We start from the raw sequence: 16,631 nt of genomic DNA, 5'->3' as shown, positions 1-16,631 counted from the left end.
AGGAATAGAGAAGTGATGGAATTTCACCTGGGGGCCAACAGTGGGAACCTCCCTTATGTGTGTGGGGGGAGAGGGGGTTCTGCTCTGATGCTCTCTCTTCTTGTTCCGTCAAGATGCTGATCTCTCTGTTGAGAAATCAATGGCTTCCCCCGTCCTCCTCTCCATCCATCCATGTATCCCTCCCCATGCGCCTGGATCTAGCCCAAGTTCAAGCTGTTAGTCAATCTGCTGTCCACACACTCTTACACCCACACACACCCACACACACCCACACACACATACACATATAGGCACAACTCATTCACAGGCTCTCATTGTGCTGCTATTTCTCTGTCTTATCACTGGTGACATCATTCAGTAATACACTGCTCTGAACAGTCAAGACTTTGTGATTATTTTTTTAAACAAACTTATTTTATATTGTGTGCAGAATATACCTGAATGCAGTTTGGGGATTTCATGTCAAAGATGTTAGAGAAATTATCTGTATGCTAAATATGAAGCTACACTAGCTGGCTATTAGCCAAGCGTAGTCAGTTAAATAATAAATAATAATAGAAATTAAAATCATGTCAATTTTTTGATAAGGTTTGGACATGCTAACTGTTTCTTCAGGTATCTTTATGATAAGATAAGCTAACCAGCTGCTAACTTGACCTTTATATTTCAGCATAGAGGTGTGACAGTGCTGCAAGGAAAGAAATACCTGTATATTCCAGAATATATTAAACAATAATGTGTAATCTTTTGTTATTACATCACAGTACGTGTGTTAATTGCAAAGAAAATGAATGATACAAAATTGATATTAATATTGTTTAAATGTTACATGAATATACCATTTGCATATAATTTATTCAGAAAATAAGATTTGTTTTTCTTTTCAATTTTATTTCCAATAAATATTTTATTTTTAACTTTGCCCTTTTAACTGTCCATCTCAGATGTAGCTACATTCACTCTGGCAAAAAGAATACCTGCAGCTGATCAGAGTAAGTGGTGAACAAAACATTGCACCCAACTGTTCAACAATTAATCCCAAGCTCATGTTTTCATTCCAAACATGTTGCATGGGGTAGAAATTGGGGCAGACCAGTTATACCTCACCAAACCAGGAAAGCCTTGCAATTATGGATTCAGTGATTTCCAAAATAATTGTTATTATTATATTCAGACCCACTCAAATCCCACCGTCAGCAGACATGACTGAATAAACATGTACACTGATTTTCTCCAACCTCCAATTTATTTAGCACTCATAGCCTACGCCATTGCAGTCTAATGTAACACATTTACAATAATGCAGTACAAACTACAGCTTCTAGAATGACTGTGAAGTCAGCTCAAGACATCAACAAAAACTGAACATCATAACCTTCATGAAAACAGGATTTATTCGCTGCCGATTGTTGTAGTCTGCATTTATCTTGGCTCAGTATGTAAACTGACATCCTAAAGTGTGTCGCTTAATTGAGGCTAAATCAAACTCATTTGGGGCAGGGTACAATTATAAATATTTATGCCATTCTTAGACTTTCAGGAGTGGGGCAAGAATACAATGATTACCGATGCAGGAGAACAGTTGTACTCTTTTCCTGAACTCAACCAGTGATGTAACAGCTGGCTGATGATTTTGAGGTCTCTGATCTGCCTGCTCATCAACAAGATGCCAGATGTCCATCGAATTCCATTTAATTTACAAATCATTAGAAGATTTGGTATTAAGCTCTTTTATTTATGCAGAATGTGTACTTATATACAGTGTATTTTCTAATCAAAAACTGTTATAGTTATAATGCTGGTTTACTGTCAAGATGAGTATGACGAAGCCACAGCTCCAGCCTGCTTGTCTTTGCGACCTTGTGTGTGTTCGTGAGCCTTTTTCCACCTCTCTGAGTGTTCTTGCCCCCTTGCATGTTCGGTTTGTTTGTTTGGTGGCTGTGCAGCAAGTGAAGGTAAATTGCTGTGATTATGTGGCAGTAATTGAACAGGGATGGTGTGTTTAATTGAGTTGTTGTTTCCTGATGTTTCTCTGTGCTAGCAGGAGGCACCATGCTGACAGGTGCCTCATCTCGCCTCGCCAAGATGAGAGGGATTTTTTTTCTATACCATTGTTGTGTCTTTTTTAGTTGTATGTGTGTGTGTGTTTCGATTTAATGGTATTTGTTTGGCTCTTTGGGACTTATTTCAGCAGGCAGAAGAAAGCAATGACTCTCAGAGCACTTATGAGTTATAAGCATATTGCTCAGATGGATTTATAGTTTTTAATTTTTGCACTTGTATGTGTCTGTGTTTAACAGGCATGGAACATTTTTGCATGTATTAATATCCATGTGCTGCACATACGAATTTGTGTGTACTTGTTTTATGAGTGATTTTGTGTGTGTACATATAGCTCTATCTGATCTGCCTCCTGGGCTCCATGGCCCAAATCAAATGGTAGGAAACATCAATTTCACCATTACATTTCCTCCTTCTCCTCCCCCTTCCACTCTTCCTCTCTTCTTGCAGAATTTCTTCCCTCATCTTCCCATCCTCCCCTCCAGCCCCTCTCTTCCCCTCCTCGGAGTCTCTCTCTCTCTCTCTCTCTCTCTCTCTCTCTCTCTGCGGAGTTGTGATTACGTTCCTCCTCTGAGCACCAGTGATCTGAGGGTTCAGTGTGTATATGTGTGTGTGTTTGGTTGGAGATCTGAGCAGCCTGGCGCTGGGTATTGTGCGGCGCAATTCATGGACGATGTCTCCAGATGAATGCCTCCATTCACAATTACAGCCTCTCCATTAGCTGTGGCCCTCACTGCCTTGTTGTTGGCTTTTCTTCCTCTCTGCAAGAAAAAAAAAAGCAATTAAAGCAGGACAAAAACAAGATAGAAGTACACAAGCAGTGTACCTGGAAATAGAAAAAACAGCAAGTTAAGGGGTGTGGGAGTGAGTGTGTGTGTGTGTGTGTGTGTGTGTGTGTGTGTGTGTGTGTGTGTGTGTGTGTGTATGTGTGTGTGTGTGTGTGTGTGGAGGGATCCACTCTGAACACTATCTCTGTTTAATTTCCAAGAAAAGTCTCCTTGATTTATTTGAACATTCACACCTGGATTCAATCTCTTTCAAGAGACTCGCACAACCTTTCTATATCGAATATATGTTTCTCATGTTGGTGTTGTATAGTTTCACCCTTAAAAGGATCAAATTCAACAATCTGAGAGAGAATACTATATCATTTGAGGACATTTTCATGTTTCTCTTCAGATAGACAGATATACTTGTGGTTAGGGTAAAAAACATAAGGCGTAATGACAGCTGCCATATTTTTACGATATATGCACACAAACAAGATGCACGTTCATTTTTCAGAGGATGCTGTGCAAGTTAATTTGATCTTGATGAAGAATTCTTGTTGGCATTAATGAATTGCTTACTGCTTATTAATATTGAGGACAATGCAGAAAGATAAAGAGTAAAACAGGTATTTCTTGGGTTGGTAATTTGAGTCCTGCACTTGAATGGAAACTCCTACCATTAACCCTGAAAACTACCATATATAGAGGAGATTGCAGAATGGAACTACACTTTTCCTGAAAAAAATCATTCCTCTAATAGCTATACATGCATTGTTCTGTTGAAGAAGATGGAGGCCAGTCAATCGTAAAAGCTAACTCAGAGAGTCAGTCAACTATTCACAGGCAGCTAATCTTTTGGTTCAGTCCCAGAACTTTCATGCTGTGAGGAATAAATGTTCACAACTTCCACAGATATGCAAGGCATCAAATACAGGATTTAAAGTAATGGAAAACTTACCGGTTGTAACCTTCACTATTCTATAAAATGTTAAAAACTGCAAATAATGATTCAAAAGTTTCAGCAAAAGTCGTCTGCTAGACTTTTTTTCTGTTTCTTATTCTTTTCTGGTGATATCATTGAGTTTCTTACTTCAGTCTACTTTAAGCATTTTGCTAAGTAAGGTCCCTTTCATTTTTGATTGCATTTAAATGGCCCACAAAAGGAAGCTCAAGGTTTGAACCTTGTTTTCGTCTTCATATAAGTTTTTTACGCGCTGGAGGAGCTATTGTCTCATTAGTGAAATAAACGGGCAACACCTCCGAGCATTTCTGTCTTGCAAGTGTACCATCACAATGACAGTCTCAGAAATAAAACCTTAGGAAGCCAATCTTATCAACTTGCACGGTGGGAATTGTCAGAAGTGGCGATCAGAAACTAGTTTCATCTAACCATGTTTCTGGTAACTGTTGTGTCTCACACATTTTAGAGAGCATTAGATAAATCACGTTACAACTCTGACACTTTGGTTTATAGGTAACCCTGTGTAATTTGTTTTTCTACTTCTTATTAAGACATGATTTGGACTATATAACTCAGATATTGCATCTTTCCTATGTGCAGGTTGGAGTAGTTTTACAGTGTTTGTAGGTAAACGGGGGGGCTAATCTGTATATTCACAGATCCACACGTACAAATTCAGTCAAAGGTGTAGTGTTACCTAAGAAACTTAAGAGCATGAAGGATTATTTTGAATCAAGAAAATAATCTGTTTGAAAAAAAGTATTTTTTGATGATCAGCGATGAGTTTCTAACTGTTTCAATGAATGGTACAAGAGGAATTTAAAACCTGTAAAAAACGTGTTTTAATCTTTAGATAGGAATATAGCTAGTGAGGCATAAGCGTCATACAGTGTTCTAATAGCATTCCATTTTTTCTTCCCCTTCTTCAGAGGGCCCCCTGCAGAGCATTGTGTCTATGGGGTCATTTCACCCAGTACCTCACGGTGGGTTATACCAAAGGGACCGTTCCCCCCCTTTGGATCTGCTTCAGTGGGTCTTCCAAATGGAAAGAGACAGGAAAGTGCAGGCTGCTGACATCACCGTCCTAGCCGGACACAAGGTAGAGTACTGTACACAGAGCCGGAACACACACATATCACACATCATACACGCACTGTGATTTACTATCCCAATAAATCATTGGCACCGTCTAATTTCCTATGGATTTCAATTTCCCCCTGGACATATCTGCATTGATCAACTTCAGGTGTAAGGATGTGCCAGGCGTCGCTCACTGTGACACTGAAGAATGGCTCGCAGATCTCTGCCATACATCTGTGAGTGTGCGCGCACATGTAGGGCTGTAATGGTGGGATTTGTGCACATGCAGCATTTCTGTTCAGCCCTGTTGTCACTTTCGAGGCTTTAGGATACAAATCCCTGAGTCTGAGTAATAACATCTGAAAATGTCAGAATCATACTGGCAGAGATAGGGATCAGACGGTGGAATCTGGACTTGAGATACTGTTATTCTGATCATATCTGCACATGCACTGAGTCTAGGTTTAATTAGGAGAAACAATTAAACATAAATCTGGGTTCTCTAGCAGTTGGTACTGCAAAGGTTAGACTAGGTTATGACACTCCTTTGAAATTAAGAAACATTTTGAGCTTTACTTCATCATCTCTCAGCTCTGTATTTCGACTGAGAAACATACAACTCTCTTTCAGACTTAGCATCGTCTTCTTACAGTCATTGTAACCTTCTATCCCTGGCGTTATACGGCTTTATAAGACCACACACTACACTTTTGTCAGAATGTGCTGTTAGATGGTAAGAAGATGTTTGTGTGTTCCTGGCTGAGATGTCCTTGCAGGGGTGCATGGTCCCTGGGCCTGTAGATGAGTTTTGAGTGTTAGGAGGCAACGACGAGGTCTAACAACATCTTTACCCCAAGTTCCTCCCCTAGAGGCAGATCTGACTGGATTGTGGAGGCAAGGAAGAGAAATAAATTGGAGAAAAGGATAAATCGATGCTTGGCGGAGAGGCAAACAGAGCTTCCTAACACCCCCCCACCCCCCCACCCCCCCCCCCCGCGCGTCTAGACACACACATACACACACACGTTCCACAGCAGGGCTTTTTTTCCTTGGGCTGTATTGGATTGGTATGCAGAGCCAAGGAGGGACACACTCAGAAAAAGACTTGGCCTACAAATGATGTCCTTTGTTTGATCCATTAGGTGGAGAGGTGGGGGGTTGGTGGTTGGTGGATAGATGGGAAGGGTCATCCCACGGAGACGATGGAAGGGCTGGGAAACAATCTCTGTGAGCCTCTTCCTCTCACCGACAGCTTCTCATCTATAAGAGGAAAGAGAGATCAGCTCCAGGAAACGCTGCTTGTCACCAGTTTCAGTTGATGAGTTAGAGAGCACAGAGATCTAGTGTAGTGTATTCCTGTGCTTGAATATAAACCAATCAGCCATGACATTCTTACAATGGTCAGGTGAAGTAAGTAACATTGTCCATATTGTAATTGTGCAATGCTCTACTGTGAAAACCTGCATCTTGCCATTCACACAGACATCTGCCACCTACCTGAAAGTTTAGGTAGTCGGCCACCTACACACCAACATGCCCCACATCTATATAGCAACAACACTTATGTTACATATATGTTACATTTAAATACAAGCTGTTTAGGCATAATGCATTAATAGCAACTGTAACTACTCATTTTCTAGAACCATCAATTCTAATATTTGCTCAGTATTTTGGTTCTTGACCAAATACAGACTGAATGTAAAACAGAACTATCAGAACTAAATTTTTTTGTTTAGTGCTAATTAGCAAAAAAATGCATGCTAACATGCTAAACTTAAATGGCGAACATGTTCGACGTCATCAGCATTTGCCGCCAAAAGTGCATGCAAACCCTTCTGACTTGCATATTAAGTATGAATTTAATCGTACGAGTGTTTTTTGCATGAGGCACCCCTGTCGAGGTTATCAGAGCATTTTCACTCTCAAAACAGATTCATAAGATGTAATCAACTCTAAACTTCAGCCTCCCTCTAATTATTTATGCACCCATTTTTCTCCAACACTGCTCACCCCGTCTCCACTCCACCACAACAGTTCTATCTCTCAGTTTTCTGAGACATGCATTATTCTGAGCTGTTCACCAGCAACAGCATACAACATTGTTTATTTTAGCATGTGAGTTCTCTTTTGACTATGTTTCTTTTTATAGTTTTGTCGTTCGTACTGTACTCCCCGCTGTGCTTCTATTTTCATGAATGCTGTGAGAAATAATTGAAAGCGCCGTGTTCGGTGCCGTCTGTTGCAGTGCTCCCACTTCCTCGTGCCTTGTAAATACTGTATCACTAAAACCCCCGCTGTAAGCTGCCGGTTTGGGATTCCTCACAACTCTGAGACGTCAACACTCAATGAAAAACTTGAGCCGAGATTAAATTGTGGCTGCAGACTGCCACTCCCGTGGACAGAGCTAGTTTTTGGCGGATTTCAATTTAAGCTCTTTGTCTTTGTCTTTCTTCTTTTTTTTTTTTTTGAAACAGAGTTGAAATGGGATTTTCTAAAGACTTTGTGTCCTTCCCTTTGTGTGTTTTTTTTAGCATTTGCTTTCGCCCATGACTTCCATATGAAGGGGAAAAATTATGTCAGAGGAGTCACCACTCCTGCTGCACGTGGTCATGGTGTGATATGTAACAGGTGGAGAGCCTCAAGGAATCCTAAAAACAACAAATGTACCACTAAGACTCTTATTAAAACCAATGTTTTTTAAAATTATTATAAATTGCAACTACAGAGATTTTACACAATTATCAGTTGACTTTTTATTGTTGGAGCTGTGGCAAAGCCTCCTGAAAAAAATAAGCCCTTTGATGGCATCTGGCTTGTGGGTGGAGACTTTGAGGCATTGAAAGCCACCTGCTTTTATCAGGCAGAGAAGGTCTAACATCAGTGTTTTTGCAGCTTGGTATCTGAACTTTTGCTGCTTACTTTACTACCATGAGTGCAAAAGTGCAAAGCAAACTCTTTTCCAAGTCAGTTATTGTAGTGACATAATCCTACATTGGATCTACATTTCTTCACTTTTGCAAATCCTGTTTTTCATTCGTCTTTAATGCTAAACTTTCCCTCCTTTACCCAGATGTTGGAAACCCCTGGAGGCAGAATGGCTAACTTCAGTCTCATTGTGCCCCTGACATCTAAAATATCTTTCAAGGTAAGTGAGTTTCGGTACTATTCCATTTTGTAAGGCATGCAGGGGAAATTATTTGAATTGGATAAATGTGTGTTTTCATGCAAAGCACACATGGCTGTGAGCCCACTTGGCCAACAAATTGCATGTTTTTCTGTTTGGATATATGGTTGTTTTTACAGCTGGAACAATTATTGGAGTTGGCAGCTATTTTGCTAATCTTTTCATTTTAAAAAAACATCCTTAAAAGACGTCCACCATACTGTAGTTGAGGCTTTCAAGCTGTCACATTTTTTCAGAGGTGCTCGTATCTTCATGCTTTGGACTGTTGGCTTTATTGAAAGATGTCACGTTGGGCTTTGTAGAATTATGATAAGCTCTTTTGAAAAAAAATTAGAAAATAGTGAAATTAGATATTATTTGGATCCCCTTTTGTTCCTGTATGCTCTTTCTTTATGACATGCCCTCATAATAATCAATACTGTATCCCGCTGTTACATCAGACAGATGTTGTACAGAGGACTTCCCTAGGAGCAAGACCGGCTGTGAGGAAGGTACTTCTTGAAGCCAAGCCCGGAAGGAATGAGGGGGGTGGAGAGACCAGGTCCTTACCATCGCGTTTTGTCAAGGATTTTTCCATGACGAAGGCTCAACTTTCAGACTCTCCATATCCAAAAGATGAAGGGACTGTGAGCAGAGAGGCGGGAGAGGGGGGTGACCAGCGAGCAGGGAGCTGAAGACACAATCATGAACCATGGTTAAATAAAGACTCTTGTTTTACACGGAGAAGCAAGCCAATTGATCACAAATCAATTTGTGTACTGTATTTCAATTGTGTGGCCTCCATGTCAGCAGAGATTTATTTTATTGTGGATTCTTAACTCCACTTTAAAACTCAATGCCTCCTCCACCTACAGAACCCCACACAAACACACAAATCCTTCCCCAAAAACATAGTTTCAGGAAGACGTCTCAGCGCTCATCTCCCCTCCTCACTTACCTCTGGAAGTTGCAAAGGTTAGTGAACGACATGTTAGTCTTTTTCCACTTCAGTGAAGGGTGAATTCAGCTCAGTGCAATAAGAAATAGATTATCCATTCATTAAGGGGGCTGCGTCACTCCTCATTGAGTTGGACAAATAACAAATTAATTCTTAGCTGCCTAATTTCTTTCTGTTCTCCACAGAATTTTCGATAACGTCAAATTACTGATCACAGCCATGTGAGCTCCCTCAACGTTTTATCCATTCATTAAAAATACACCACAGCGGAGATGCTATGGAGGAAATTCTCTTCCTTTTTAATGCATGCTTCCTTGGCCACAACACAGTATGCAATCAGAGGGCAAGTGACGTGTTACTATTAGGATATTAAAGACACAGAGTTACAGAGAAAGTTAGTGTGGAATCGGTCAGAAATGTTCTGATCAGGGCATCTCATTACAAAACAGAAATATTAGAGATAGCAGTTTTGTTCTTTATTTTTCCAGTCAGGTGCAGGTTTGCTGGGCATGGTGTTTTGTAAAGTAGCAGTAGTGTATTGACAGGACAGTATTGATGTTTCAATTAGAGCAGCGTTACATAGTGCTGCAGCATGGTAACACGGTGCGTCTCCTGCCATCTGCTCTGCCTCCACGTCTGACGAACGAGGCACGTGGGGCTAATCGAGCCGCACATGAGCGATGGGACTGTGAGATCTCTCTCTCTCTCTCTCTCTCTCTCTCTCTCTCACACACACACACATACTTTGTGCACGTCCTTATGCAGAAAAATGGTGGGGGGTGTGTGCTCCTAAGCCCTGCTGTTTAAACAGCCAACAGAAAGCATCGGTTTCCTCTCCTTCTCCCTTTACATGTGCCACAGGAGCAGCCAGCAGGTTATTTTTCTGACAAGGAATCAGGCTAAAGCACCAGATGCACGAGATGAAATTCTTCAAAAGCTCATCTGATGGAAAGGCAAAAAAAGAAAACGGCTTTTGCCAGGTTTTCTCGTGCTGGGACGGTCTGAAATAACAGTGTGCATTATGCCTGGTGTTGCCGCCTGCCAAACCACACGAATCAAAGACCTCATTGTGTGGATTACCTTGTTAATCTGCTGATGCCATTGAGCAGTATTGCAGATGTTAATGTGCCAAGTTTTTTTTTCTTTCTCTCTTCTTTTATTGGGGAGGTGTAGCGTCAGGTTTGTAATCTGCTTTAAACGCTTTCTGGGGAATGACACACCGAAACTCTGCCAAGAGAGCTCTGCTATCATGAAGAGCTCTCTGTTAATACAGCACACAGAGCGGGCCGACTGTCTGAGGCTGCAGCGCTGATGCCAGTGGGGACGAGCAAGTGAGCTAGATGCCCCACGCCACTTGTTGAAATATATGAGTGCATGAATAATGAAAGAGGAAAAGGGAACTGATATTGCTTAGGCAGTCCCACAATGACATCCATCACAGAAGTGCCTCATCGCTCCTCTTTTTCTGTTTCCTCCTGCTAAAACTCCAAGTTGTGTCTCTTTGGAGAAGCTAAGCAGAGTTGTTCTGTGTACTTGCCTAAGCTGATAGACTGAAGAGGTGAACTGTAAACCAGAAAGAGAGATAAAGAGGCAGAAGGACAGAGGGAGAGAGACAGAAAGGAAGGTAATCCTTGCTTTTTTTCTGCTCCCCAGGGTGGTCTCTTCATGCAGGGCCTCAAAGAGGGGCAGAATACACCTCCCTGCTACAATGGAGGGGACCCACAGGGGCTGTTGCTATTTGAGTTAGTGTGTGTGTGCCTGTGTGTGTAGTGGGGGTGCAGCTTTAAGCAGGCCTTTGAGTGGCCTAATTGCATTGGAATACAGCAGCCTGAGAGCTGGCTCAGATCACGGCGGGCTGCTGGAGGGGTTAGCGCCCGCACCTCGACAGCCACACTCAGCAAAAGAGCCCCGGCACAAAGCACACAATTAATGCTCTCCCTCTCGTTAACTCTCTCCCCACTTTTTGTCCTCTCCTACTTTTCTCTCAATCTCCTCCTTCTCACCACCCCAACCCATATCTCAGTCACCTCTCCATCTCTTGTTTCTCCCTCACTACCGACGAGCTCAGTATGTCGTCACTCAGCCACTGTATTAATCCTCCCATGGAGCCTGTCAATCTCCTCATCTTTGATGCGCACAACAATTACAGGAAGGATGAAAGGCGCAGGTCGGCCGCCTCTCATTATGTAAGACTTGAAAGAGGCCACAGCGAGAATTATTGATATCTAACAGCTAATCTGAAATAAAAACTTTTATTACGTGCAAGAGACGATGCACGCTACTGTCGACATCCCACGGTGAAACAGTACGTGTTAGATGGAAGATGAAGAAAGAAAATCCCTTGAATGTGTTTGTTTATGAGTATAGTTGAAATGAGTTCCACTCATCTGCTGTGCATATAATGATACATGCAAAGCATTTGTATCTTTGCAGCACTACAGTTGTTGTGCTTCATTAGATGTTTGCTTCTTCAGAGACAGCCCTGATATATTAGTATGAATTAAAGACTTAACAATTGTAAAACAATTGTAGGTCATTTTTAAGGCAAATCTCTTCTCATTTACATGTTCCAGCTCCTCAAATATGAATCCAGTTGTCTTTAGATAACAATGATTGATCTGAATAATATTTTCCATGCAAAAAGCCTTTTTATATCAACACCCTCGCCTTGTCATTAAAAAAAGATGGTTGTATTGGCAGTGATTTTTGGGTTTATAGTTGAGCTGCTGTACACCAGATATCCTCTACACAACTGAAAATACGTTTTTCCAACAATGTCCACTGGAGTCTGTGTCATGTTTATGGAGAACATTTTACTCTGGCTTCCTAACTGGTTTTGTACATCCCTATATACACTAGTGCTTAGGGTCACTGTTTTTAATAGCCTGCCTGTCAACATTACAATTCATATCAAAAAGTTTGAAATGATAAGTATCTGTATCTCTCCTTTATAGTACGCTTGATTACATTCACAGACTGATTAAAACCTCTTTCCCTTACATTTGGACCATCATCTTTAAACTGGACTCAGTGGACTGAGAGTGTGAAATAATCTGTAAATTTTAAAACGTATAATATTTAACCAGCTCCTCCTTTGATGTTCTCTATTACTCGTGCTGTGTCTTAATAAAATCTAATTATTTCCGCTCACGGGATGCTTGCTGGTGAGAAATTGGCAGAGGGATGTAAGCTGATGTATGGGGAGACAGTCGCCTAATTAGAACGTCAGAAATTGAATCTTTACAGCACATGGGTCATATAATTATCCTACTGTTAATTTAACGCTTACATTCTCTACTGTTCATTTTTATTCCCTTAAATGTAGTTTGGCAGCAGCCCTTTCTGCTCAACACTGGCTTTTAGTCTATGTGAGGAGGCAGCATGGCCTCTATCATTGGCCCCTCCGAGTGATTGAATAACTGCGGACCCTGCAGTCCAAATAACAAGGCTCGCATCATTTATGCATTGTTAAGCCATGTAATTGAAACGAGCCATAGTTTGCATATTACACCATTAAAATAATGTGCTTTGCGTTTCTCCCAACACGACTATTTAAGCCTGTGTGGCGATGTGGTAATTCCTTGAATTACAGCCTAATTACCACAATGTTCTTTTGATTTGGCCGATTTCAATGTTACGCCACAATAATGTTCAATATTACCAGAATGAATTACTGAGCCGTGCCTGGAAACTTTTCATGGCATGACTTAAATCCCAGTGGCTCCATGAGCTGTCAGTGCAGCTGGATTCACATCTATAAAGGATTATTAGCCTATGAAATGAGATCCATTAAAGGCCCAATCACTAATACTTTATTGAAGAGGTTGAGTTATACATGGAACATGAACATTTTGTGTGTGTTTCTCTCCTGATCCTCACTGCCCACTTTACATCACTGAGTGCACATGTCACTGACGTAAACCGACCATCAGAAAACATTAAATTTTATGTGTATTTACTTCCAGTAAAAGGTTTGCTCATTTTATTACAAGTGAAAGCAATTTCCAATAACATATTTACAGTTTGTGAACATTTTGGCTTCACGTTGTGCCTTTAAAAGAATGACTATTACAAAAATCAGGCTACGATATACAATTTCTAGCCTGAAATAAATTAGAAAGATAGTTGGGATTAATTTTCATTCATATAGTTTTTGTAACATCTGAGATGAAGAACTGCCATTTTGGCGACTAAAGAAGCATCAAAGCAAAAAATAAAATGAAAAGAAAAAAAAAGTTGTGGCACAACTTAAATCGGCATATGAATTAAGAATCCAATCCGGGTCATGGAGGAGAGACATTTTGCAATTAGCGCCTGTCCTTTGTTACATGCCTCGGCATTGTTCACATACCTCAGTCTCCACACTTGACATGTGTCCCTGTGTGAACTTTTTGAATAAATTTACATAGCTGAGAATAATTTGTGAGTGTGAATATTTTATACACAGACTTTTGTTTTCACCGAACAGTTTGAATATTTTTTTTGGGAGTGTTTCTTTGATGATGGATTTTTTTTTTATTGCCATTTAATTTCACTGCAGGTCTACATTATTAAATAAAATGTTTAATTACAGTTTCTGTCATTTGCATAGTGAGGAAGTTGTAAATTGTGGATATTGAAGAACTGTATTTGCTGATTTATAGGTTTAATTTGTTGCCACTATTCAATACTTTAAATCTGGAGGAGGAAAGTGTTGAATTTTTGCAGGCCAGACTAAACGAGACTCCTTTTAAAATTACATACCTACAGTGGAAGTATAAATATCTCAAAATTTTCAGGATGAAAACAAAAGTTAGAAAGTTGAAATATGCTTCTGCCAACAAGATACTGAAGTTTTTTTTCCTCCACATAGTTTGATTTATCTCACAGGAGGAGCAGCTTCGAGAACAGACATAATCTCTCTTATCTTTTTCAGTTCTTCTAGCTCTTTCTTCCTCTCAGGGCCCTGCACTCTTTACTCCTCCCTCCTTTATCCCTGTGAAGGCTTTGTCCCCACAGCAGAGACCCTCTCTAAATAGGGCCTTTAGATAGTCCAGGAAAGGGGGTGCAGCAGCAGTGACGCGGCTGCTGTTGTTTCATTTATCTCTCCCTATGGCAACCAGCAGCAGTCGACCAGGAATGTCCCCTCTCTGGACAAAGTCCTGGTCCCTGAAGCTGACACTGGGGGTGGGGGGGGCGACAGCTGGGATGGGATGGAAACTTGCCCTTCCTGCCCTGGACTGGAGGCCTGAATTTGGACTTAATCCCTCTGTTGAGTTCTGACTATCTTCTCTTTGGTCCACGTTGAGCACCCAGAGAAGCTTTTCACACACTATTACCTCTTTAAAAGCTCTCTCGAAAACCTGAAAAGAATTTCTGAAACGATTGCGGTGAACTAAAAATTCTAAATGCTGCAAACGTTTTAGTCGCAAAATTCCTTAAAATTATGTTTATGCGCTTTTTATTTCTATTTATCTATTCCTTAAATCATTTTGTAAATTATCCACACTGCATCTGGAACCTAAACCTTAATCTGGGGTCCCTTCATTCTCTGTGTAGGAGTTTACTTCATAGCCTATTTGGAAACAAAAGTTGATCTGTTTACAGGTTGTTAACAAATCAACTACATTTCCAAGCATCCGGATGAGAAAAATACATTAGAGCCAATGTGCAGATGAAACATAGTGCTTTTTTAAGATCCTCATACACATCAATAGCACAGCAGTGTCAAATAAAACTAAAGGTTATAAATAAAGATCAGTTGGCACGAAGCTTTCACTTTTATCTAATATAACATTTAGTTAGATTATTTTTCGAATAAACTCATTTGAGTAAAAGGTGTTTGAGCTTTGTTCTTCACCAGCTATTTTAATCCTAAAATCCAAACATTATCATGTAAGCTTTAGCACTCTTTTGAATAAAATTGATTTGATAAATATTGTTTAGCTGATATAAATTTGTTAGTAAGGGTTGATGCATAATGATACTTAATAAGAGACAATACCAAACACGTACATACGTGTCATTTTTTTCTACCACACACTAAAAACGGATAACACTGCACAAACAAAACAGAAACCAAAAACAATTAGTGTCATGCACATGCAGATTACATGAATATGCCACAACATGTTTTTAATCTGCAATCCAGCTCTATTTGTTGAATAGTTCGGACCCATTCGGGTTAATGCACGCACATTTCCACAATCCACATTTGATAGAATGAACGTGTGTGTGCACATTTGCAGTTAATGTCAAATTTTCAGATCTAGCTGGGCAACCTTAATTTATATCCGTCACAGCACAGTTTTATTCTGTCCAGTTCAGAGAATCCTCAGCTGGAACTAAAACACCTAACAGTCTGAGTCTGATAAAACATGATTAACAAATAAATCAGCTGTATCTTACAGTTGTACTGCTGATCCCGGTGCTCCGTCTCCCCATGCTGCACTCCGGCTATCCGCCTCAACTCGCACCTCTCCAGCAAAGAGGGTAGTGTTTGTTGAGGCTTTCACGCAGCCAATCAATAAAGCGTTGCCCTTGGTAACCACGTCCATCATGTTTCGAGAGCCAATGAGAGACGTAGGAGGGGCTGAGTCCAGGTGCGCCTCGGCGTCCACTTGGCAGAGCGCCTGGGAGCCGCCTATGGGCAGGAGAGGATCTGTCAAATGCGAGGTTCCTTTAATAAGAGCTACCAGTCCGGCTCCGAGAGTCATGGCGACCGCAGCGTCTAACCACTACAGCATCCTCACCTCAAGCGCATCCATCGTGCACTCGGAGCCCGGCAGCATGCAGCAAGCCACGGCGTACCGGGACGCGCAGAGCCTGTTGCAGAGCGAGTACCCGCTGCAGAGCAACAGCCACACGCTCAGCCACGCACACCAGTGGATCACGGCGCTGTCCCACGGAGAGGGAGCCCCGTGGTCCTCCAGCCCACTCGGCGCAGAGCAGGACATCAAACCCGCGGTGCAGGGCACCCGGGATGACATGCACAGTTCCAGCAACAACCTGCAGCACCAATCACGGCCGCCCCACCTGGTGCACCAAACGCACGCGAGCCACCACGACGGTCGGGCGTGGAGAACCACCACGGCGGCGCACATACCGACCATGGCGACGACTAACGGCCAAAGCCTTATTTACTCCCAGCCGGGTTTCAGCGTCAACGGGCTGATCCCAGGCAGCGGGCAGGGGATGCACCACCACAACCTTAGAGACAGTCATGAGGACCACCACAGCCCGCACCTCAGCGAACACGGCCACCCACCGTCCCAGCATCAGCACCAGCACCGGCCGCAGAGTCACCACGACCACTCGGACGAGGATACGCCGACCTCGGACGACCTGGAGCAGTTCGCCAAACAGTTCAAACAACGGAGGATCAAACTGGGCTTCACGCAGGCGGACGTGGGACTCGCCCTGGGGACCCTGTACGGAAATGTGTTTTCCCAAACCACCATATGCAGGTTTGAGGCCCTGCAGCTCAGCTTCAAAAACATGTGCAAGCTGAAGCCTCTGTTGAACAAGTGGCTGGAGGAGGCGGACTCCACCTCGGGCAGCCCGACCAGTCTGGACAAAATCGCGGCGCAGGGGAGGAAAAGAAAAAAACGGACTTCAATCGAGGTAAGCGTAAAAGGAGCTTTGGAGAGCCATTTT

General features: G+C 41.8%; 2 protein-coding genes across 2 annotated transcripts in view; both read left to right on the top strand.

The window, feature by feature from the left end:
- Positions 1 to 9,733, top strand: part of LOC140316986 (furin-like protease kpc-1) — a 154,662-nt gene extending 144,929 nt beyond the window's left edge. The window contains exons 19-21 of the mRNA XM_072395066.1: positions 4,722 to 4,891; positions 7,946 to 8,020; positions 8,500 to 9,733. Of these exons, the coding sequence (XP_072251167.1) occupies positions 4,722 to 4,891; positions 7,946 to 8,020; positions 8,500 to 8,733 (479 nt within the window). The 3' untranslated portion in view covers positions 8,734 to 9,733. The remainder of the gene's footprint in view (positions 1 to 4,721; positions 4,892 to 7,945; positions 8,021 to 8,499) is intronic.
- Positions 9,734 to 15,520: 5,787 nt separating this feature from the next.
- pou3f2b (POU class 3 homeobox 2b) overlaps positions 15,521 to 16,631 on the top strand; it is a 4,003-nt gene continuing 2,892 nt past the window's right edge. The window contains exon 1 of the mRNA XM_072394832.1: positions 15,521 to 16,631. This exon is cut by the window's right edge and continues 2,892 nt beyond it. Coding sequence (XP_072250933.1) covers positions 15,534 to 16,631 — 1,098 coding nt within the window. The 5' untranslated portion in view covers positions 15,521 to 15,533.

This window comes from Leuresthes tenuis, unplaced genomic scaffold (assembly GCF_036924035.1).
Source record: "Leuresthes tenuis unplaced genomic scaffold, fLeuTen1.0.hap1 SCAF_10, whole genome shotgun sequence".
Classification (NCBI taxonomy): domain Eukaryota; kingdom Metazoa; phylum Chordata; class Actinopteri; order Atheriniformes; family Atherinopsidae; genus Leuresthes; species Leuresthes tenuis.
This window is presented reverse-complemented; position numbering and strand designations above follow the sequence as displayed.